At 38.4% G+C, this 24,625-nt stretch overlaps 1 protein-coding gene across 3 annotated transcripts in view; it reads right to left on the bottom strand.

Annotated features, from left to right (window-relative positions):
- USP32 (ubiquitin specific peptidase 32) overlaps positions 1 to 24,625 on the bottom strand; it is a 175,327-nt gene that overhangs the window by 26,954 nt on the left and 123,748 nt on the right. The window contains exons 13-23 of one of the 3 annotated variants that reach the window (XM_075013828.1): positions 20,359 to 20,551; positions 18,443 to 18,615; positions 17,488 to 17,628; positions 13,589 to 13,748; positions 10,993 to 11,147; positions 8,430 to 8,511; positions 5,457 to 5,531; positions 4,280 to 4,418; positions 3,281 to 3,386; positions 1,937 to 2,110; positions 352 to 526 (exon numbers count right to left, since the gene is read on the bottom strand). In XM_075013828.1, the coding sequence (XP_074869929.1) occupies positions 352 to 526; positions 1,937 to 2,110; positions 3,281 to 3,386; positions 4,280 to 4,418; positions 5,457 to 5,531; positions 8,430 to 8,511; positions 10,993 to 11,147; positions 13,589 to 13,748; positions 17,488 to 17,628; positions 18,443 to 18,615; positions 20,359 to 20,551 (1,573 nt within the window). The remainder of the gene's footprint in view (positions 1 to 351; positions 527 to 1,936; positions 2,111 to 3,280; positions 3,387 to 4,279; positions 4,419 to 5,456; positions 5,532 to 8,429; positions 8,512 to 10,992; positions 11,148 to 13,588; positions 13,749 to 17,487; positions 17,629 to 18,442; positions 18,616 to 20,358; positions 20,552 to 24,625) is intronic. The other 2 variants (XM_075013829.1, XM_075013830.1) reach the window with 2 other exon arrangements.

The following is a 24,625-nucleotide window of genomic DNA, read 5'->3' as shown; positions in this document are numbered from 1 at the left end:
GTTATTTAGCTGTAATTGACCCTTAAGTCTTCTAAGAAACCAGTAAGCAGTGGAAGTGTTGGTAATGCTGTTGGACAATATTGACCACTTGTGTTCCAGCAAGTGCTCTCCTCCAGCATCAGCCAGGTCCCAAGAGTGCTGGATGAGACAGGTTCAACCGGTAGTGTAAAAACGTGCATTTACACTGTAACATTTTACCTCAATTCCAAGAAGGCCTTGAGCTGCATTAGTGCTAAGTACTAATGTAGGCAGGACTCTGAGTACTTTGCCACAAAAAACTGTTCCACATCACTGCTAAAATATATGTTTCAGGATAGGAAAGACTGGAGGGATTTAAATTCGATTACCTACCTGTAATTTCTAAGTGCATGTAGCTATCCATTGGAAGAGGCAAGGATAAAAAATTAAAAGGATCAAAACGCACACTTATGTGCCCACAAGTTTTGCATTTTACTTGGGACCTCAGCTGCCCATGAAACAAATCCACTACTATTGATCTGTTTCTTCTCAGATGATTTTCCCAGGCCTAAAACAAAGTATAAAAAAGTCAGAACTGTAACACAGGTGCTTGCACTGGACAGGGAAGCAGTACAACCTACCAAAATATTTATTAAGCATATAGTGCTAATATATGCTGTACCATAAGTCATTTGACCAATGTTGAAACAGCCAGGAAACAATTTTGTTTCAACATTAGAGAAAACGTTTGTGATTTAGGATAATCAACCAGGGCTACAACTTATTCACAGACGTATTAGCTCTGCAGTTGTAAAAACCTGTCTCTTTAAGACAAAGAGAGAATGTTCAGATAAAAAAGGGTGGCAACTGGCAGAAAAGAAAGGTAACATTTGTACAAAAGTCAAAATTTCTGTTACCGCAATAGAGGAATATTAATGGCAAGCCTACTTAAAACCAGTCCAAAACATCCTTGTAAACTTATCTAGGTTTCTGTGGAAATGCATAACATGTATAGCTACGTAACATCTAGAAAAATAGTAAGTTAAAAAGGGGGACAGCCTCACTAATGTTTACTTGGCATCCATGTGATTGAGACATCAACAGCTAGAATTTAAGGCTGTATTCTAAAGAACATTTTATCCCAGCATTTACAGTTTCTAATGCTCCAAATATGAGCCTAGATTCAATTCCTAAGTAAACACTGTATCAAAAGAAAATACAGTAACATAATGGAATTATGGAAAATGTAATTATAATGGAACATGTAACCTTTAAACTTGCCACCAAGACAGAAAGCCAGCATTAAAAATCACCAAAAAAAAAAAAAAGTATTTACCAAACTAACAACAAACTGTTGCTTAGTGTGCATATTTGTTACCAGAAATACCAAAAACCCCAAGAATAATCTGGCTTTTATTTTAGAGTGCTTCTCTTTATATATATTTCAGCTTGCATGAAATCTGAAATTTGAGTGCATATTACAGACTCCAGAAAATGAAAGCCCATGAGTATGACCAATGCAAAGGTCATAGTTAGAAATGAATTATTTGCAAAAACAAACTTTTGGGAGGTTAGATAATGTTATATTGCAATGCAATATTTACTTTAATATTTTATGGCGGAATCAGAAACCTCCAAGACAAATTCCCTTTTAACCCTACTTAAATGTTAGGCCCTGTGGCAAAACATTTCAGAAACTGTCCAACTGTTCTGCTAGTCTACTGAGTCTGTAGACAAATATTCATATGCAACATGCTTTAGTGATTACAGAAATTCTCAGGGATTTTGTTAAAATTAACAGATAAAATAATTCTCTCTTGCTAAGGCTTTGTGAGGAATCCTATACTGTATTTCAGTTGGATTAAATATTACTTTTGAAAAAAAAATGTTTATTCCACTGGTTTTAGAGTGAAATCAGAAAATTGTGCCAATGGAGATTCAACTGGCCTAATGCCAACTATGTCCGGTGCAGACCCACCTCTGCTGCTACCTCCCAGTCGGGTCGCCCATCACTATCTTTCAATTCTACATATGGCTTATCATGAACTCTATTCAGATCCTCGTGAAGACCATCCAGAAGAAAAGCCAGAAGCTCCTGCGAATCCTGCTGCTGGAAACCATTAAATCTTGGAGCATATTTTGCTATCGTCCACTAAATAAAGAGAAAACGTAAAAACCAAGTATTATTCTCTAGTCTCTCTTGTCCAGCAACATCTGTAATCCCAGATTATTTTAGTTAGGTGGATGACCACTTATGGATATGGCCAAGTTTCCCATGGTCAAATAAAGTTTGTTTATAGCCATCAGTCCTGGCTCTTGGTGTTCTGTGTTGTTACTTAGCACCAAGTTATCCCTAAATGTCTTTTAAGGGTCCAGTAAGCAGGGGAAGTATCGATAATGGTGCTAAACAATATTAACCTCCTGTGGTTCAACAAATTCTCTGATTTGGCACCAGTCAGATCCTGAGGGTGCTGGACTAGAGAGTTTCAACCTGTACATTAACCTACTGAAGATATAGGATGATGATTGGTGTAATAAATTATATTTTAAGTGTTAAAGTTGACAATTTAAGTTTCCACAGCAGAAGTGAGGCCAGATGAGAGTTGCACATGGTCTTTTATCCCTAAGTCTTATGTGCACAAAAGCCAGAACTCCCATAAGCATTAGTGACTGTTCTGAAAGTACAGCTTCCCCCCTGCTTATGGTATACCCCACAAAAAGGGTATTTCAGTGACATCATATTCGTGATATACCTGTGATACATCTGTACATGCTTGTGAGGCATTCTAAATTGTAATTTTTATTACATTTCTGAACTAAAATTCCTTTAGATGGTACCTAACTATACACAGAGTACACAAAATATTCAAACTCTCTGCCCGTCCTATGTTCCTGTGGCTCTGTAGCTCCACAGAACGCAAGGACAATTCACTGCTAGTAATGCTGCCTACCGCACAGACAAACTGCAAATCTCAGGAAAGTTTAGAGGGGTGAAAATGAATCTGCTCTCAGATTATGAACACACAGAACCTCTGATGGCAGTATGCTTACTGAATATATTAAAATTCTGAAGGCCTTATTTACCTCAGCCAGAATTAAGGCGTTAAAAGTCATAATGGTTAGACAAAGATAAGTTCACAGGAAATATGATAATTAAACATGCTTCTGCATCATTAAGGAAACTGTTCAAGAATATTATGGCGCAGACATCATCAAGAAACAGAAAAGGAAAACACGCACCTGTAATTTTTTTGGACAGTAAAATTTTTGTAATTGCACATTACTTTGCTACCTATAAATAAAGTGCATTAAAAATCCTTACCCGTAGTTTTAATGGAGCTATGTTCTTTTGAGTTCCACTCCATAGCTCCTGAACCAAATCCCCATAGCACTTGGCCATATGTCCTTTCATTCCTATTGGATTTGTCCTAGAATTCAGAAAGTGGACTCATTGGCATTTTAAATAGAAGGAGAGCTTGCAAAGAATGGCGGAGGAGAGTGTTTTCTGGGAAGCTAGTATTGGTTTCTCTCATTCAGCAAAAAAGTGCCCCTTTTAAGGGATGTCTGTCACAATGCCTGTTGCAGGGGTGCCATTTTGGGTGGGGGGTAACTTCATTCATGATTCCAAGGGCTACTCAGGCATGTGAAAACTCTAGAGCTTTTTCCTGATAATGGAGCAAAGGGGCACAACCAAAAATTACAACTCAAGGATGGGCGGGGGCGAAGAGGAGCTCAGCTCAACCATTTGAAAACAAAGTGCATGCAGAGGGCAGCTTCAGGCTGTAAGCTGAGAGAGCTGTAGCTCAGGGTGCAGGGAAGGGAAGAGCTAAGGGTTGAGTGCAGGCAGGGGGCACCTCAGTATGCATGCAGGTACTGGGTTTGTGGTGGATTTGCTGCTGCGGAGCCAGCTACGCACTCAGTCCCTATTTGGCACAGCGGAGGCAGCTTCACAAGGTAAGAGCCGAGCAAAGGGTGCACTCTGCACACCTTGGTACACGATAGGCAGGGGGAGAGGGACACCTTAACATTAACCCTGCCTTGCTCCTGGTTTTCAGCAGCACTGCCAGTGGTGGCACCATCGGGTGGGAGGGATGGGGTGGGAATCGTCCCTCCTACTGCAAATTTCACCCAAATAGTGCACAAAGTGAGGCCAAGGCAGGTCCCTACTCCTCGCTCTGCCTAACTGGCATACCTGATCCACGGGCAAATTGAGTGCTTATAATAACGTGACTGAACAGATGGATTCATGCTGCTACTTCTGAAAGCAAGAATTTAAAAATATTACAACATTTCAATGTCAAAGGTCTCACACCAGCATTACCTGTTGAGTTCATAAAGATGCTTTCCTGAGATGAAATACTGTGTTAAAGGCTGAGTGTTACTGACACACTGGATACTAGAATTCATGAAACAAGTATTTCCCAGATTACTTAATCCAGTGGCACCCTTTTCAGTAGGAACTGAAGGAAAAGAGGCATAGGGATTTAACAGAATAGATTTTAAACATATGGAAGAAATACAATAGAAGAAAAAAATCACCTAGAGTGAAATTTCATTAGTGGATTCCAACGTCCTTTCCCTTATCTCCATTTACAAGACGTTAGTTAATGTAAAGACAACAGACCTCTGAGACACCGAGTGCCCTACATTTTTACTAATGTCAATAGTAATGGTGGGTGTCTGGCAACTTGCTAGAACTGTCCCTATTATAAACTATAGAAAAGACACTGGTAAATCAGTGTAGTCCACGTTATGTTCCCATACCAGTAAATACATGATTTCCCTATCCTGCAGTAAATGAGTATCACAACCAGATCGCTACCATTTTTGTGGCTCTTGTTCCATTGTACCAAAAGTCTTCTTTCAACTTACAAAAAAGACACAAAACAGATATATGCAAGTCTTATATTGTAAATGAAGTGGGGAAAGGAAGCGAGTGATCTTTCGAAAACTGGCTATGCATTTTCAAGATTAGCTGTGTTCAGAGCTTGCTGAATGTTGCACGAATTGTCCACCTCTGAATGCAACCCCCTTCCAAGCATCTTTAGTAATTAAAACAAGCAGCACCGCTCTAACATGTTTATATCACTATTTTCAATCTTTGTATCAAAACCACAATGGTTCTACAGTACAGAATACTTTCTTCAGGGTGGCTGAAAGAAATACCAGGCCCCTGTGAATAGTGAGGGGGACAGTGCTGTGCTTCTGAAAGGGAAGGGCTGGGAGCAGCTTGCCCACTGTGCTGCCTGGACTGCTCCTCACCTCCTCCATACAACAGCTCGTAATACCACGTGGAGTATGCCACCCAGACCCCCAATGGTGATTTAAAGTGCGAGGGCTCTGGCTACCACTGCTGCCACAGTAGCAGCTCTGGCAGACACGAGCCTTTGGCCTTTTTGAACTACTAGGCCCCCAGGGAGTTACTTTCTTTGCCCCCAACCCCTCTTGGTGGGCCTGACCTTATTCTATCATAACTGCATTACTGCCTTTACACTTACCTTTGTGTCTGTCTATTTTACTACTGTTTGCAATAAATGACATCTCCTCTGGCCAGCTCATGTCTTTGTTTCGAACTAGAATGAAACAGTAAACCAAGTTTTATTTTTACCTACTCCAGAGAGCTAAACATGCAATTCAAGTAATTTCATTCATTTCCACCTATTTATTAAAATTTAGAGTTTGTTTATATCAACTTTGTTTGTATCTTATTAATTATACATAAAGACACCACTAGTGGTCCTGAGATTTCCCTCCTATTGTGAATGCTCAGTTACAGGGTTCATTGCCTTAATATTGTAAATGGCATCAGATAAACACATAGATTGAGTATAGGTACTCATACAATCTTTCCCTTTAACAAAAAGCTAACTTTTAATTACAAAGGGATGTTTTCAGATATCAGCAACAGAGGAAATTATGACATCATGCGTCAAGGTGAAAACAAGATTTAATTTGGTCACGTCATCAAATTTTAAGCCACAGGACTCCATCTTCATACCCAAAAGTAAATTAAACATGCATAGAGGGTACATCTACTCTGCATTGTAGACCTCCAGGCTTGGGCTGCAGGCCAAGCTGTAGGACACTAGGAGGTGGGATGGTTCCCAACCCCAGAAGTCTACAGTGGAATGAAACAGCCCTTGTAGCCTAAGCCCCAAGAGCCTGAGTCACATGGCATGTGCCAGCCATTGGTTTTTATCTGCAGTGCAGACACAGCCAAAGTAACAAAGTAACAGGGTTTTGTTGGTGTCACAGCGCTGTCGTTTTTGTTCTAAAGTATATAACTCGGTGCTAATGCACGGGCACTGATCTTATGGATTAAGTTCGTACACCCAAATTCAAGGGGATCGCTTAAAAGTCCGGCATTAAGTTAACTGTGGGGTCACAAATTTGCATGCCTTTCTGCCACTAATGAAGGCGCAGTGGATGTGGTATACCTAGACTTTAGTAAAGCATTTGATACAGTCTTGCATAATATTCTTATCGACAAACTAGGCAAGTCCAACTTAAATTGTGCTGCAATAAGGTGGGTGCATAATTGGCTGGCTAATCGCACCCAGCGAGTAGTTGTTATGGTGCTCAATCCAGCTGGAAAAGCATAACAAGTGGGGTTCCACAGGGGTCTGTTTTGGGGCCAGTTCTGTTCAATATCTTCATTAATGATTTGGATATTGGCATAGAAAGTACGCTTATTAAGTTTGCAGATGATACCAAGCTGGGAGGGGTTGCAACTACCTTGGAGGATAGGGTCATAATTCAGAATGATCTAGATAAATTAGAGAAATGGTCTGAAGTAAACAGGATGAAGTTTAATAAAGATAAATGTAAGGTGCTGCACTTAGGAAGGAATAATCTGTTTCACACATACAGAATGGGAAAAGACTGTCTAGGAAGGAGTACAGCAGAAAGGGACCTAGGGGTTCTAGTAGATCACAAGTTAAATATGAGTCAACAGTGTGATGCTGTTGCAAAAAAAGCAAACATGATTCTGGGATGCATTAGCAGCTGTGTTGTGAACAAGACACGAGAAATCATTCTACCGCTCTACTCTGTGCTGGTTAGGCCTCAGCTGGAATATTGTGTCCAGTTCTGGGCACCCCAATTCAAGAAAGATGTGGAGAAATTAGAGAAGGTCCAGAGAAGAGCAACTAGAATGATAAAAGGTCTGGAGAACATGACTTATGAAGAAAGGCTGAAAGAATTGGGCTTGTTTAGCTTGGAAAAGAGAAGATTGAGGGGGAACATGATAGCGGTTTTCAGATATCTTAAAGGGTGTCATAAGGAGGAGGGAGATAACTTGTTCTTCTTGGCCTCTGAGGCCAGAACAAGAGGCAATGGACTTAAACTGCAGCAAGGGAAGTTTAGGTTGGACATTAGGAAAAAGTTCCTAACTGTCAGGGTGGTCAAGTACTGGAATAAGTTGCCAAGGGAGGTTGTGGAATCTCCCTCACTGGAGATATTTAAGAACAGATTAGATAGATGTCTATCAGGGATGGTGTAGATAGTGGTCGGTCCTGCCGTCGGGGCAGGGGACTGGACTCGATGGCCTCTTGAGGCCCCTTCCGGTCCTAGTGTTCTATGATTCTATGATTTTAACTGTTGTTTCCAGTAATGCCCAGTGTGATGCTGGCAGACCAGGTGCTGGATCATGTCAAGGCCCCTGACAAATGCACAGCTGGAAACCAGACTCTCTCACCTGTGTGCTAGTATTGTTAAGTTAGGAATTAGATTTAGAGATGTATTTGGACTTTATGAAATGGTAGTGAGTTACTGGACGCATTTGTCTCACTTCTCATACTGATATCCCATGTTATTAGGTAATAGTTAAATGTTTGCTCTGTAAGTATGTAAGTGTTTGCCAAGAATATGGAGAATCTCAGTCAGCACAGATGCAATACCAAGAATGCAACAGTAGTTTATAGCAAGATGTGCCATCTCCTGCCCAACAAAACAAGGCCCAGATACATCAGACATTGCTGAACATCAGTGGACAAAAGTTTTCATTGATTTTTCTCTCCAGACCTATGAAGAGAAAACATGTCCAAAAGCTGATACGGTCACTGCTTGAAATCTGGGGGAAGCAAATGAAAATCCCTATAAAATAGCAACTGTCAACACATGCTGCTTGCAGTTTGGACAAGACAGTATTTTTCAGAGTAGGCAAGGGATCCTGCAAGCTGCTTAGCTCACATTAATCCTAAAGGACATACAGAGCATGTACCTTACAGCAGATTCTGTTACCTTTGGAAACCCAGGACTGTAACTCACTTGTGTGTGTATGTTTACCTGCTTTAATCTTGTAAATAACTCACTTCTTTTTTCCAGTTAGTACATCTTTATTTAGTTTACTACAGCATTGGCTTCAGCCTTTAATGAGAGAGCAAAGGTACAACTAACTTGGGGTAAATGATGGTCTGTTGGGACTGATCTTACTGCAGAAACTAATAAATATGCATTATCCATTTTTATACCTTCTATTACTAAGTGCTGCTCATCTTGGATTTTCAGGTATTCTAACATATGATCTTCATCATCCAGGAGAGTAAGATAGTTCTGCAAAGAAAAAATAACGTTTATTTCTAGAGATTTTTAAAAATTCTGAGGCTGTTTTAAATTTAACCTTAAAGCAACAGGACTCAAAAGAGCATTAATTATCAGCTCCCTATTTGTATACTTTAATTAAAGCTACTTACTTCCATCTCCAGAAGTATCCACTGGCCTTTTCGGTAAAGCTTGAAGCTATGTATGTTTTTTCCTTATAAAAAGATTAGTGGCATACTGAATTAAACTCCTACCTAATTCATAAACCAGAGTAGGTTTCAAGAGACATGGGCAAGAACAACACGGTCTATGGAAAAAAGCAAAGCAGGTCTACACTAGACCTGAAAGTCAGTCCTAGATATACAATTCCAGCTATGACAAATGTGTAGCTGGAATTGACTTATCTAGGAACAACTTAACAAGCCATCCTCACTGAAGGAGGTTGATGGGAGAAATGAGGTGTACAGGGGTTGAGTGTCAAGCCCTGATAGCTCAATTTTGTGTGTCCTGACTAGGTGTGCGAAATGGACCTCTGAAACATGACCCTGAGTGGGTCTATCTCCCGGTAAGTGTAGCTGTACCATAAGGAAAATGATTTCAAATTTCCAGAGGCAATAAAGTTGAGTTTATCCATAAATGATTAATGGATTTAAGAGAATATCCATTGATCTTAAACCGTGCTGGTGTTCCTAAATCCATTCGGGACTTTTCAAAATTGTCCCCTCAATTAACTACTCATCAATTTGCTGGCTTCCTACAGCTGATTTGATTTCAAATGTGTGGACTCAGAAGTTATGATTATAAAATCATACTATGTGCTTGAGAATGACTGCACTATTTCTGCCCTCTTGGTGAATTGTGAACAAAATATTTATTAAGTCTTGGGGTATGGAGGTTATAAATTGGGGAGGAAAAATCAAAATGAAGTTGGTAAAAATACAAGGCACTAAATATCTTAATATTTATATTTAATGGAATATGTATTTAATAAATGCTGGAGTGGAAATATAAACTCATTAGTTACAATTACTTTAAAATGCTGCTTGCATTTACCTTGACAGGATAGGTAAACTTACCTTTAATACAACCACCAATAATTTTTAAATTGAGAAATCCAAGAGCAAAATTGTGCACAAGTAAACAGGTAAATGCTCAAGATGTACTCTGGCATCATTTATACAGTCTCTTATTTAGGACAATTTTTTTTCCTCTCTTTTGAATGAGCAATTGTATTACGCTGTTCACGCAATGAAATATTACTCTATTAAATTCTGACTAGGCACCCCCCTCCAATTTTATCTTCCCTAGTTATCTGTGATTTATTAAATAGGACCAGCATGAAGCACATTTGGTTGTGGTCTGCTTCTATTTTCTTCAATGAATTCTGTAGAAAAGCCACATAAGCAGATTACATATTTAGGATGTTATTTCGGGGCGGGGGGGGGGGGCGCGGGGGAATTCATCTTTTTCAACTATAGACTCCAAATTTTGGATTGGTTTGATTCTTGTTCAAAATGTGGAAACAGGCAAGAAGTCCCCAAATAATTCCTTTTCCAAACACTCATTTGAAATACCAAGTGGCAAACTACCGATTTTAGCCGAAATATCATTTACAGTCCATTAGACATTGTGGCTTATTTCCTAGGACAACATTTCTTATGGGACTCATGCTTTCTTCTGTTCCTCATAAGCATATAGCTACATGACAACCTCCATATTTATCATCATCTACTACAAAAGCAATAAGAGTTTGTGTAATGGCAAGTCTGTTTGGACAGTTCCAATGCAAATAGCCAGTCTGGACTTTTCTGCATTGCAACCACTTAATATGTTTGGAGACAACTGAGAAGAACTGAGTTCACTGACATGATGGACACAATAAATTTGCAGATAAGGGCAAACTATGTTCCTCCTTGCATCAACTACTTAATTCTTCACTGACATAATAGTCACATTCTGCTATATATGAATCTCACTCTACTATCTAATCCCATATGTATTCTGATGTGTATCAAAATAATCTAAAATGAAAACATGAAGAAAGAATGGTTTCTGGATGGCTGTTGACGTAAGCGAACAGATAACCTACAGACCGCATCAGAAGGAAACAAAACTTTTAATCTACCTTTGCCATAGGAGCTATGAGGCTACAAATTAGCTTTAAAAATTGAACAGAAGAGGGGTGAGTCATAATTACATCAGAAATTAAATTTATATAAACCCTGTTCTTTGATGAGTCTTACAAAAAAAGGATTTGTCACATTCTTCACCAAGCAAATCCAAACATTCCAACTTCACAGCTGGGAGCACACATGAAGACTAACATTTAGGTGCTGGGTCAGAGCCTTTAGTGTCAAGCCCATTCTGACCCAGATAGTTCAGACCCAAGTGTGTAAGTAATAGCTACAGCCCAGTTATCTCTGAATTTGTATGTTCAGCAGTTTTCTGAAGAGTGAAAATATACACACTTAAAATCCTAACAAGTTACATTACCTCACTATTGTATAACCACAGTCGCATATCCTCCTCTTTAATACGTAGCCTCTGGGACAGATATTCATGTATCTCTTTAATAGTTTGCATCCGACTAAAGCAGCCTGTATAAGCCAACACTCGTTTTAAAGGAGCACTGGGAGAAGGTACATTCCCTGTGTCACAAACACAAGAAAAAGGCCAAGATGTTCACAACAATTAGCTCTGCATGTACAACAACAGGCAGATGAGTTTAGTAAGATTATTCTACAACACATACATTCAGATCAACTCTTTGGTGAAAAAGGAGTACACAGAGCTATGCACGTTGTGTTAATACGGATCATATTCCCTATCTTAAATCCTTGGGAAACTTCCCACACAAAAAATCACACAACACAATTTTTCTAACTTCCATCCAAAATTGCCATAAACAGCAATCCCTTGCTCTCTGGTAAATACTGAATGGCACAGCATTCTAGAGAGGCTGTCACTGGCAAGATTTCGTTACTTTTACAATCACTACCTTACTATGAAGTAGCATAATTGAGCTGATCTGGCTGTTTAGAATGGGGTTGAGTAAAAAATGTTATTATTTCCAGTATCCAATATAATGAGCTCATCTTCAGATAATGTACTTGCTAATATTAGGTTTGAAAGATTATAACTAAATGATATTTTTTAATTTTTCTGGGGCTTTTTCCATTTAAAATTGACATGTTTTCCCCTCAATACATTTGAAAAAAATAATACAGAAACATCTGTGTCACAACCTTAACTGAACAGCTCTATTACTTTAAGTCAGTGCTTCCAAACTTTTTCACTAGTGTGGACCCCGAATCATATACCCCAAACCAATTGTGTACCCTCATCAAAGCCAATTCTAGCTGCTATGTACACTTCATTAAATGAAAAAGGAAACTGCAACATAAATTTTCAGACAGCAAACAACAACATTATTGGAAGATATTTAATTTAAAATAATTGATTGTAACTTTGCAATTTATTTAAAACATATTTTCTATGATCATTTTGATTTATTTTACCCCTCCCCACCTCACCCCCCCAGACACCCTGCAGCACCCTCACAGAATCCACAGACCCCAGGTTGGGAACCACTGCTTTCAGTAAACTGAAAGGGCAAGATAATTACAGTTCAGTTGTCAAAAGATTAAAAGAACCAAATAAACAGCATCGTGATATGTAATAACATTACATGCTATGGTACTGCAGAGCAAAACTAAACCACAATCATTTTATAAATCAGCAAAGCATTGTTTTACGTTAAAATACCAAGCAAAAGACTATAATTTCTTTAAGAACACAAAAGAGCATTTTATGCAATTAAGGACGAGAGGATTAGTTGTAAGAGTACAGCAAGAAAGCATTTTTAAAAAACTCAGATTAATATTTGATTCAACAAATTAGTGTAGCGCAAAATAATTCCGAATCAAGATTAAAATTTGGTATGTCCAAAGAACCCGTGTTTGAATTAGAAATGTTTAGGTACCAAACAAAATCATTTCCATTATATACAGTTAAGCAGGAAAAAAAATTTGGGGGATGCTAGGCGGTTTCTACAGCGCAACTTGATCAAGCAGGCAGCCACTGATTACACAGTAATTTGGGGATTTTAATATTACTGTATTTTACAGAATTTGTCAAAGCAGTGAAAATTAAAAAAAAAGCAGGCCTCTGCATGAGTTTTCAAATAGACTCTGACTAAAAGGTTAATGTGCTTCGAGATTCTGATTTCCAGTAACCAGCTCTTGTTGCAGATGTACATACACTAATATACATGTGCATGCAAATCTCAATTTGTGCATTTCCTGCCACAACTCTGTACATTTGGTGGGACACAAATTGTAGGAGCAAAGTACGTAGCTGCATACACAAACCTGAAAACTGAAATCAGACCTCTATAATGCCGTCTCAACTCTGGCTGTAAAATATGATGAAACTAAAGGCTACACTTTGAGTACAGCACCGGTGTGATTTTAGAATAAGAACAGAGATTGCTATTATGGTATGTTAGCTGAAATCTAGATTTTCCATTAGTCTCACCTATATGTATTTTTATCCTGTTGCACAAGTGTCACCTTTCTTTGTAAACTGTATCACGTAGAAGACTTCACAAGTCACTACCACGATCACTTTGTATGATGTATTAAATACCATGTGTCAGAGGCTGGTTACCTATTTAACTCAGAACCAGGCATAGTTCACTATCAAAACATCCAGTGCTGATTTACTACAATGGAGTATTGCACTCCTTAAATAAATTCAGATACAAATATTCAACAACTACATAGACCACAGATGAAGTAAGATCACCTTCCCCGGCTGCTTTAAGCAACACCTGTGTCCCACTCCCTCTTTGCCAATCTGAAATGCTTTTAATAACTGCGCAAGTGAACTCACTTAACTGAAAATGCCCTGAGTGTCTCCTCCTGGCACACAAATTTTGATAGAAGCTCTTTAAAGTTTTACCAAATCACTTGTTCTGCTTTACAATCAATTAGAAGGTGGCTAAGCACAGTGGCAGCAAGATTCCGTTGACCTTGGTCTCGCTTTTTAGAAACTGCACAGTGGTGTTCTTGCTGCATTCTTAAGTTACCTCTAGGTAAATGATGAGGAAACATTCTCAGGCTCATCATACCCATATTCACCCAGATGTTGGACTGCTGCGTTCGAGTAGCAGGCTGCTGTCGCAGAAAGAGCAGATAGCGAGGAAATAATTCTAATTCAGCGATGCCAGTCTTGCTGTTTTTGATCACCTATGAAAGGCATTTAAAGAAAATTTCAGAGGCTGTTCTTCTGAAGCTACAGGAAGTCTAAAGTGAACCTCTGTGGGGAGCAAATATGACATAGACTTGGGAGATCAAAGGACAATAGTGAAGACGTGCCAGATAAGAATGGACTTTTGGGACAATAAGTGTCCAGTAAACTTCCTGAGAGGGTTAATGCAAATTATACTACTTCCGATTATTTTAAAAAAAAAATCCCCACAATAAAACCAGCCTTTGAAAGCTACTCCCTGAGTAGTGGGTCATTGTCTGCTGATTACCTGTTTCCTCGAGATAGATCAAAGGCCCAGATGGTATAAATAGACAGATGAACTGACCAGCTTGAGTTCTGGTTCTGGGACACTTATGAACTTCAAAAATCCATTTATGGCTTTTGAACTACTGACACCCTACCAGAACCAGAGGGCAGCAGAGTTGGGCGTAACATCTGCTAAAGCTTTTAAGCATATGCATAGGCTCTTTTATCATTTTAATATATTTTCAATTTCAGAATAAATGTGCTTGGTTTGAAGCAGCGTGTTAACTTAGAACTGGAGGCAATACATATATCACAGCTTCTGGAGAGAACAAAACAGATACACTGTCCCTTTACGAAGCCTGGCTTGCTGGAAATATCACAGCGTAGGCAGAGAATTACGCAACATTACAGAACATATGAACAGGAGGGAGTGAGAAGAGGGTCTCTGCACAAGAGAGGTGAGGACTGGAAATAGGAAACCTTGACGTGGGTGCTCTCAAGTGGCCACAGAATGGGGGCACAGGCGTGGCCGCACTCAAATCCGGACAGGCCTCTCTCCTAACATTGTAGAGAAATGTTCAAGTATATTAGTTTGTGTTGTGTGTAACACACTGAGGCCTCTTCTCAACAGTAAGAGGTGTTTGTTTCCATGGAGAACATGTGTGAAGATAACAGAAACTAGTATGGTTGCACTGTAAAATAACTGCTCCCAATTCACAGATCAGACACTTGTATAAACTCGCACAACCAACCTTCCTTATAGCTGCAGCACTGATTGAGTATTGAAGAAAAAAGTTTTAAAATCTTGTCAGAAACAAAACATTTAAAATACTGAGGATTATTTTACATAATTTCTGTCATATAAATGGACCCCCCAATGCTATGACGTTTCCCAATCAATTACACAGTCCTTGAACTCTAAGATTCTAGCTGACCAGCAGTGTGTGTAAAACTGAGTTCCTATAAAAGGAAATTTCTTGAAGGGCAGGTGCCATTTTAGAGCACCAGGGCTGCACAGGATTCATGTCATCCACAAAATGTAGTCACCTCTGTGGTGAAACCTACGTACAGCCTATCCAACAAGTTTCAGATGGGTAGCTGTGTTAAACTGCTTCAGCACAACGAGAAGTCCTGTGGCACCGTAAAGACAAACAAAATTATTTGGGCATAAGTGTTTATGGTCTGGAATCTACTTTGGCAGATGCATTACGGAGAAACTTCAGTTTGGCATGCGCGTGCTTGCACACACGAGTATGTTACATTACTATGCAGGGGACCAGTGCTAATGAGGTCAACGTAGCCTACTCCGAAGAGTTGATGACAAGGTGTGAACAACAACAGAAGTGACAGGGCAGGTGTATAGACACGGACTTCACTAAATGTTGGAAATCAGGCAGGACAGAGGTTCACATCTCTACCTTTGCACAAAAGCACTAAGGACCTAGCTTCATAGTCATGATGTTAATTTTATTTCTACAAAAGAAGAGCTACAGCAACATAATGCCCTTTCCAATGCTCTTAGTTTCAGTTTTACTGACTGCTGAGCACTTAGCTGTTGGTGGCTTTGAAACCCTCCCCCTTAAACTCATCTACAGAACTCTAGTCCACTCATCTGACTAGAAGTGACGTAAAAATCACTACAAGAAATCTGCCATTTCAGCAGAATTTAAAAAAAGTTTCAAATCCCTTCAAACAGATTTAATAAATCTCACTTAACATCTCTTGGTCTTGCCTTGATCAGTATTTGATACACAAATTATTAATCTGAATGTGCCATAGTTAGACTGCATAATACGGTGCAAACAACATGCCCTGTTAAAACAAACACCTATATATTTATTTTACTGTGCAGTAGCTAAAGAAGTCTTGTGAGACAACATTATCTTTTAACAGTAAATATCGTCATTAAATTAATCACTTCCATTTCAGAAATACTCTTGCTGTCTAACTATTGCTTAAGTTGCCACTTGACAGGATAACAACAGATGTGAACAAAATCCACTTATACTCAATTCTGTGTAGGCAGTTTTTGTACGCAGGAAGTTGGGCCCGAGGATCCAGGAGGTCCCTTCTCGTCCCTATGCTACGTTTGAAAGTAAAATTTATCTTAAGCTGCAAAGCGGAATTTAATTGTTTAGAAACTTACGTATGAATATAGTAAATACCACTGATACTTACACATACATCTTCACTTCTTCATCTAAAGATTGCATTTCAAAAACATTCCAAAAACAGATACAGAAGCACCTTACTGAGTAAGAGACCCAGTACTAATTAACATACTTCTTACTGCAAGTTAGTAACTGAACATATGCAATAAGAATTCCACAAACACTGATGCATCTGACACCAATTTATAAAAGACACTTTGCTGTTATCTTGAGAAAGACTATATTAGATTTAATTATTTACAATGCTTCTTAATAATCATACCGTAGGATGTTTGTAAAGGTAACTGCCTAAGTAATGTTGAAAGCTCAGTGCAGCCCTATGCTATAAAATCTTTGCTGAGAAATGGCTATGCAATGAGGCTAGATGGAAGAATGATTTGGTTTGCACATTAGGAAGAGAAAGAATAAGTTAAAATTAAAGAAATAGGCACTTTCTGCCCTGTAACAATAACAATGATAGAACAAAGCCATTTCTACAAGGTTAGCAGTTACCATGGCACAAAAGAAATACAAGAGCTGACAGTGACCACTGAGGGCAGAATCTGTTCAAAATACGAAGCGTTATTTATATTCCACCAGCACATAATGGCTACAGTGAAGATTCAGAAACAAAACTTAACACACACACAAAACAGTAGTTCTTTGGGGCAGGGGCTATCTAACAGGTGATTTAGTCTTAATTTTATTTAGATCTCATATAAAATCTGATACTAAGGTTTCTATGTTGCGTAATATTGTGAACATTCAGAAGAACAAAAGAAAATCAGGATGTGAACAGTGACATAGCAAATATGATGAGAACAGCTTGATTGAATCAGCTGATTAACAAGGATTACCAACTTTTCATGGCAGGGGCCTTATGTTCCCATCCAGTTCACAGTGCCAAAGAGCAGTGTGGTCCCATAACTCCACTTAGGATTTTTTTGGGTGCTGCAGCAATATAAAACATTCACAGGAGACCTAACTGTAGATGGCATGGACCCATGTAGAAAAGATAGCTGGATCTTCTGGAGCAAGAGCAGTTTACATTCATTTCCAATTTCATATCCCCTTGAAATAATTTATGAAGAGATAATGACTGCCAGAGATTGACACATGTAAGCAAGGTTGAAATGCATAGAGATTCTAGAGGGAATAACACTTCAGGTTACTCTGAAACCTTTCTTCAACCAATTTAACATTGTGAAATCTACCCCAGTGGGGAAGATCAATAAGTGGATGTTTAGGCATGGAAAGGACCATTCACATATACGACTTTAGAGCCTGTCCCAAATAAAGATCAGCTCCAAAAATTACTTACTGGTCTAGGTAATGCTAGATTTGCTCCATACCAGTGGTAAAGGGCTCTCCATACTGGCTCTGGTACCATTTTATAATCCCTCCTTTCAATCAACTGTGGAGATCGTTTTAATCGTCCGCCTTCTAGGGTTAATGACGCAGCCTTTAAACAAAAAAGGATGGTGACAGATCTTAGAGAGAACAGCACACAGCTGTAAAGATTTAAGCTCACGAATACTAGAACAAGTTTTAATTATTTAAATGTGGCAGCAAGTGGCAATTACCACCTGGTTTTTTATAATGGAAGAAAGCATTTACTGTAACAATTAAGTTTAATTTTTACTATTAAATACCTCTCTGGCACAGACAACATAAAATTCCTATTCTTTCCCCATTTCTTCATTACTACCATCAATGTAGGTTAATATTTATGTTTCAATGTTTATACTGTTATTCCTTTGCACTTCACTCAAATTGAACAGTGAAACTAGACTGGTCAATTTAATTTTCAATTTATAGCCCACTTCACTTTCTGGTTCGTGGGCATATGTACAACAGTGTTATGTCTGCGCTGATAATGCTGAAAGGAAATGTTTAAGTACAAAAAGTGTTTTCAATATAATTTTTAAAACATTATTTTTCATGAAAATATTTCCACCTGTTTTACAATATTCTGGAAACTCCTTAAACACAGTTGTACCTTTTCCCTTTTGGCAACAACTTCACACTGACCCTTTAAAATACAGCAAAATAATTTCTGTAGGAATTTCTGATCACTATACATGCAAATGGTAGACAATACTTAATTTTTGTGTTTGGGGCTAATATAATTGTGCCAAGCAATATTAAATTAGAAATTAAGTGATAATTCAGTGCTAGTTTTAGTCTCTTGCTGAATTACTCAAAAGCTAGAAAGTTGGGATGAAGATTTATAAAACATTTTTCTGAATTTGCCTAAGCCAGACATATTTACTTACCTTCACTGGCTCCTGTGTTACTAGTGACTGGTTATCAATAGCTCCTGGTCTTTGTGGATTAAGTAGCAATATATTTCCACTGGATCCAAGTAAACACTGATTATTGTTGTCCGAAGTGTTATGCTGCCTAGCAAAACACATATCAGCTGCTGGAGTGCTGGAGTAAAGGAAACCTGTAGCAGAAATGAGTAATGTGTCTCAATATTATTTTAAGTTATAGCCCATAAACACATGCACATCAACTGGAAAATAAGGATAAATATCTGTATTAAGACTGTGGGAAAAATTTCCCTCAAGCGGTGCTCAAATTGAACCAGATACATAAACAGATCCAGATAACAGAGCACAAAATGTGCACCTGTAGCTGGAAAATGGGGACGTGAGTGTCAGGTAACTGTACTCCCAAATTAATATTTGGGCATACAAGTGACAGCCCCCAGGCACTGTAGCCAGCAGTTCAGGTACGCTGTTACCTAACTGTGTGTATAGTACTTTATATCTGTGTTTCACAATTTATCCTTGTGCATAAACTTGTGCACAGTAATACTGTTATATTCTTGGCTCCAGACACACCAAGTGCCTATATACATACAGAAACACCTACTGGCTGAATACTGCAATATTGGATATAATAAGGCCTGGCTTCTGGGCTCACAATCACAAATAAGCAGTTTTAGTAACTGTGAAACATGTAACTGTGGGTGGCTCCAGCATGAGGGAAAAAGATAGCTTGTTCTTGTCCAGAAAATACAGTACATGTAACCATCTTATTTGTAAATACAAAAAAGATTCAATTAGATTTCAAGGAAGAAAAGCTGTCTCAAATTCTGTCAAGATTTTGCTGCAAACAAGATGGCAGATTTTTTTCTGCAGCTGGATAGGTAATATTGAAGAGGGAAGAAAAGAGAGGGCAATAGATTACTTTGATATGACTCCAATGTAAATAAGAGTAGAGAGTCATTTTGAGTGATTGTTGATGGGGTGGAGTTAAGAACTAGAAGAGCTATATGGCTTGTCCCAGCTTTTTCGGAGTAAGTTTAGCTTGGAAGCTGAAACAGCGTTTCATTTGCCTGAAAATATTTTGTTCGAGCTAGACAAAGGCTTATACATTTTGACCCTCTCTAGTCCAGCACCCTCACAACCTGACCAGTGCTGAACAAGACAATTTGCTAGACCTCAGGAGGTCAATACTGTCTAACAGCATTACAAACACTTTCACTACTGACTGGGCTCTTAGAAGACTTAGGGGTAAATTACAGCTAAATAACAGTACAGAATACTGAGAAACAGGACTGGTGGCTGGAAACAAACTTGATATGACCACAGGAAATGTGGTCACCCAAATGATAAGTGGTCACCCAACTAATTAAAATCATGGTGGATTATGGATGCTGCCAGATAAGAATGTGCTGGACTACAGAGGTTCAACCTGTATTAGCTCTGGAGACTTTTACTTTAGCTGGGAAACATTATGATATTATAACGACAGGAAATTTTTTAACAAATTATTTTAGTTCCCATGGGACCTAAAATTAAGACATTTTGTCCTATATTTTAATGCCCTTGAGCTCGTCTGCAACTTCACAGGTAAAGGGATCTGAGATCACTGCTTGATGACAGACAGAACTTTACGAGAAACTGAAAAAATTATTTTGGAAAATTACAGTGATGGGATGATAATTTCGAGAATAATTAACAGCATAAAAGAAAAAAAAAGTGTTATTCAAATAATTCTATCCTCTTTTACCTAGCAAACAGACTCAAATGCACTATTAGAGCAACAGTCCAGAGTCAGCTCATTTTTTTCTAAAACTTCATTCATGGTACTTTTCAGTCTGAAGGAACCCATGCACTATTCAGGTCCCTCGAGGCCCATCCTAGATTAAACTTCTATGGGAACAAGATTTTATGCTTACTGCTACTAGTAGTCTCTGAAGCTTCTGATGCAGTAGATATATTATCTGAAATCTTTTCTTCTGTGACAGAGAAGGAATTTAGACCTCCTGTTTTGTCTTCTCTCTGTTCTGATGTATGGGTTGCAGCAGCTATGAGTGAATTCTTACCTCCACTCAAGACAGATGAGGGTTCTATCACAACGGGGTTAGCATCCTAAAATTGTTGAAAAGAAAAGTGAAATATTGGCCAATATAAAACTGGACTTTTAAAATTACTCATGTATAGAGTAAATACATCATTATACATTGTACCAAGGTTACTTCTAATGATCTCAAGGTGTTCTACAGAAAGATATTCTCCCATTGATGGCATGAAGATAATAGCGCTAATAACGATCCCAACCACTATAATAGATGTATATTATATCGGTGTATGTCACAGATAACTATAAAAACAGATAAGACTGCTTTGTGACAAAAACCCAGAAATGGCATGTTTTTAAACAGCTACTGTCATCGACTACGAACATTTCAAAATTGTACAATTGATCCTTGGTTCTAGAAGTGTCTCTTTTGAAGGGGTTGGGGGGCTGGATTGTTAAAAGCTCCAAAGAGCAATGAAAAGTTAACTTAAGTCTGTGAATAAATGTGCGGTTTCTGACAGTAAACAGCTACGCCCACTCAGCTGAGCCACGCACATGCATACTTTACTCCCACCTGCAGCTGGGAAGGAAACTGTTTTCTTTTCCCATTCCTGTGTTTCCTGAGACACAACCAGAACATTTCAAAGGGCTGCATTAAAAAAAGCAGAGACCCGCCAAGGATAGACCCTAGCTCTGACCTAGAATGGGGGAAACCCAAGTGAAAACTCCTGCTCTGTTGGAATCCAAGCTTGTCCCCATCTCACGTGGGCTCCCTAACCATCATTGTCAATTGATGTTTTCTGCTTTGACGGTTCAGTTAATAATCTCAATCAGTGTGGATACAAATTGATAGTTTTTATTTAAATTGAATGTTTGATCATTAAAAAAGAAAACACTAAATTTTCTCATTTAAAATAAGTTACAATTACATCTCCTCACAAATATGGTACAGCTACACTTACAGACTCATAAAATGAATGAATGGTTCTAGACTGTCCAGCCTACCTACTAGCTCTTGCTTACTGAAAAGTTCTGGGCTTTCAATTTCAATTTCTCAGCAAACTAAAAAGTAATGTGCAAAAAAAGAAACAAGCTGGATTGGCTTGTTTTTGTTCTGTGCTTATGTGCTGGTGGAACTGGACCAAGGACAGCAGAGGGGTTAGTTAAGATGGAGAGACAACATATAGGAAAGGACGGAGGCAGTACAGAAAGGAACACTGAAGTGGACTGGAAAGAAAAAGGGAAGACATTATTCATCTCTCTCTCTCTCATGCATGCACACGCACACACACAACTCCTGGGCTTAAGAGAGACCCTAAATGGGAATACTTTTAAGGAATTCATTCCCTGGGTAAAGAAGGGAAAACATGTCAAGTGTAAGCAGTTCCAGTAGATGATGCAGGGCCTACCTATAAGGCTGAAACATCATAAAGAAAACTGCTTTTTGGGAGAAAAATGATGTAGAGAAATCTGTAGATCTGGCTGAGTGGATCTATTGATTAGTTATTTAAATCATTCACTTTGCAGTGCATCATTCAAGACGCTCTCTCTGTCTTTTAGTGTCAGTGTGATCTGGCAAGTAAATTTCCAAGCTGTTTGCTGTGTTTGATGTTGCTAGAAAAAAGGTTTAGTTTAGCCAATCCATATGGCTTGCTTAATTTGTTAACTAGGTTTAGAATCTATCCCTCAAGGCTACAGAACAGAAAGGTGCAAGTAAGAAAAATCTTAAGTTGTCAGTTGCCACCAAGTCTCACTTTCTATTACATGTTACAGGCCCCTTATTTTGGGCCATTATCAACAAAGACCATAATGGCGATGCCTTAAGTCTATTCCCTATTTTACTTCAGCATAGCTCACCTTTTCCAAGGGAACCCCGTTCTATATTTGTTTCTCAAAAGAAAAAAAAAGCCACCAAAAACAAAAACAAAACAAACCCAGTGGGTGGCAGCGAGTTCAATGCGGTTTACACCAAATTAAATGCACTTTACGCACAGTCAGTCTTAGCTTTTTTTGTAACTTGATTTAAATATTTTTTTTAATATGGCAGGGAAAAAAGCAACCAGTAAAGGAACAAATCAGAACTATTTTGAGACCATAATGGAACAGTCTGTATAGGAACAAAAGTAGGTTACTATGGAATAGTGTTTCAACAAGCAACCACGCAAAACTAGGACGAGCTCATAAGAGTTTATGGCTCTATAATGCACTTTGAGCCTACAATAATGTAACTGTAAAATCTGACATACATGTTCAATATAAATCACTTAGCATTTTTATTAGATTTCAGGAAATGCTGCAAATGGAATTGTTTAAATGTTATATTTTCCTTTAGGACAACTTTTCTACTTTGCAGTAAAAAGCAATCTTTTACTAGACAAAAATGTGCACTTCACTTGAATTCTCCCTTTCAGAAGATGAAGTTCACTACACCTCATCAAAATGAACTAAACAGCTAAGGAAAATTTTCAGGAAAATTTAACTTTGTTCCTTGCTAATCTGCATTAGAGGTAGGCAAAGCATGAACATTACAAAATGCTGCTTCACTACAAGTTTTAACATCAAGCACTAGCAAAAGATTTTGTATTAGGTAAAGAAAACAGTCATGTCATGATGGTCCAGCTATAAATCTTTTCAGTGCCAGTATGATATGAAGGTTGGATTCCTTGTCTCACTCTTTGGAGAGCCAGCACTGAAGAGGCACTTTTGCTCACCCTTAGGGCAAGGTGAAGGGGAGACCTCATGTCATCCAAAAGCAAAACTTCTACTCACTTAAGAAAAGATCTGAAAAGAGTCTCACTCAGTCTAAGACAATATTTGCCACAAGACAATCTCCCCAGGTTAGAAAGCAAAATTAAAAATAACAAATCAGATCTTAAAAGAGCCATGGAATGTCCTTACAACCCCAACAAAAAGAAAATTAATACAACAAACACTATTGCAACAGTGAAAAAAGGAGAAAGCTAGTTAAAGTTGCATCTGACAAAGACCTCCTTGAAAATTCTTGGCTTTTAAATGCAAAATCATGCAAAAGACAAATGAGTACCAAAATGTTCAAACATAAAACTGAAAAACGCTACCTAGGACATACTTTTCACTTATGTATCTGTGAAGGTCTACACAGTTCTTGAACATTTTTTTTATGTGGCAAAGTATAGATGACTGTAAGCCACTACCTATGCACAGAGAATCTCAGAAATGCTGGAATTAAGCAAGGTATTAGGCATGAAATCCTATGCGCCTCTGAATATTAACACTATAACAAGGATCAAACTACTCAGCATGTCAAGCAAGTCAAAATGTCCATTAAGTCACCGTATGTTACACTAAGTGTATCAACAACTAATCATATCAGTAATTACCAGAGAACACTATCTAACCTTTGGACTGTCTTTATCTGTTTGCATTTATAAAACAAGTCACATTTTTATTTATGACAGCCTTTTCTAGCTATTAAAAGACATCCTCTTCTGAGCAACAACTTATTTCACTTTTTCATCTCTATTTGTGGTTGAGTGCATTGCTAGCTTTTTTTATTCCTGTCTCAAACACCTCTTACATACTTTCCCCCCTCCTCACATGTATATGAAGTTGGCAAAGATGCTCTCATTTTATGTTATTATGGTAAAGTCTTTAAGGAACAGCCTCATTTCCATTCACTTTCATGAACTTTTGGTAACACACCTATTTAAAAGAAATACCTTGTACTTTGCCTGTTTCTTTTCCATCATTGCCACGTATCAAGACATTTGTACACAGAACAAATCATCATCAAAATCCCCCTCAATTCATTCAGCAAAGGTACAATCCCTTATTTGTGACATGAAAAATCACATCCATTATTTTTAGGGCCCTATAAAATTCATGCTCCATTTTGGTCGATGTCACAGTTCCAGGATTTTAAGAGTGGGTCATTTCATGATTTTAGCTATATAAATCTGAAATGTCATGTTGTCCTAACTGTAGTGATTCTCACTCAAAAAGGAGCTGTGAGAGGTCACAAAAGATGATAGTGGTGGGAGGAGCTTAGGAAGAAGGTTGTGACATTGCCACCCTTAATTCCATGCTGATGCTGGAGGTGTTGCTACCTTGAGAGCTAAGCAGCTGGGAAATGGCAGCCACCACCAGCAGAAGCACAGAAGTAAGGG

Source organism: Carettochelys insculpta, chromosome 19 (assembly GCF_033958435.1).
Source record: "Carettochelys insculpta isolate YL-2023 chromosome 19, ASM3395843v1, whole genome shotgun sequence".
Classification (NCBI taxonomy): domain Eukaryota; kingdom Metazoa; phylum Chordata; order Testudines; family Carettochelyidae; genus Carettochelys; species Carettochelys insculpta.
Note: the sequence above shows the minus strand (reverse complement) of the source record. Positions and strands in the feature narration are given on the sequence as shown.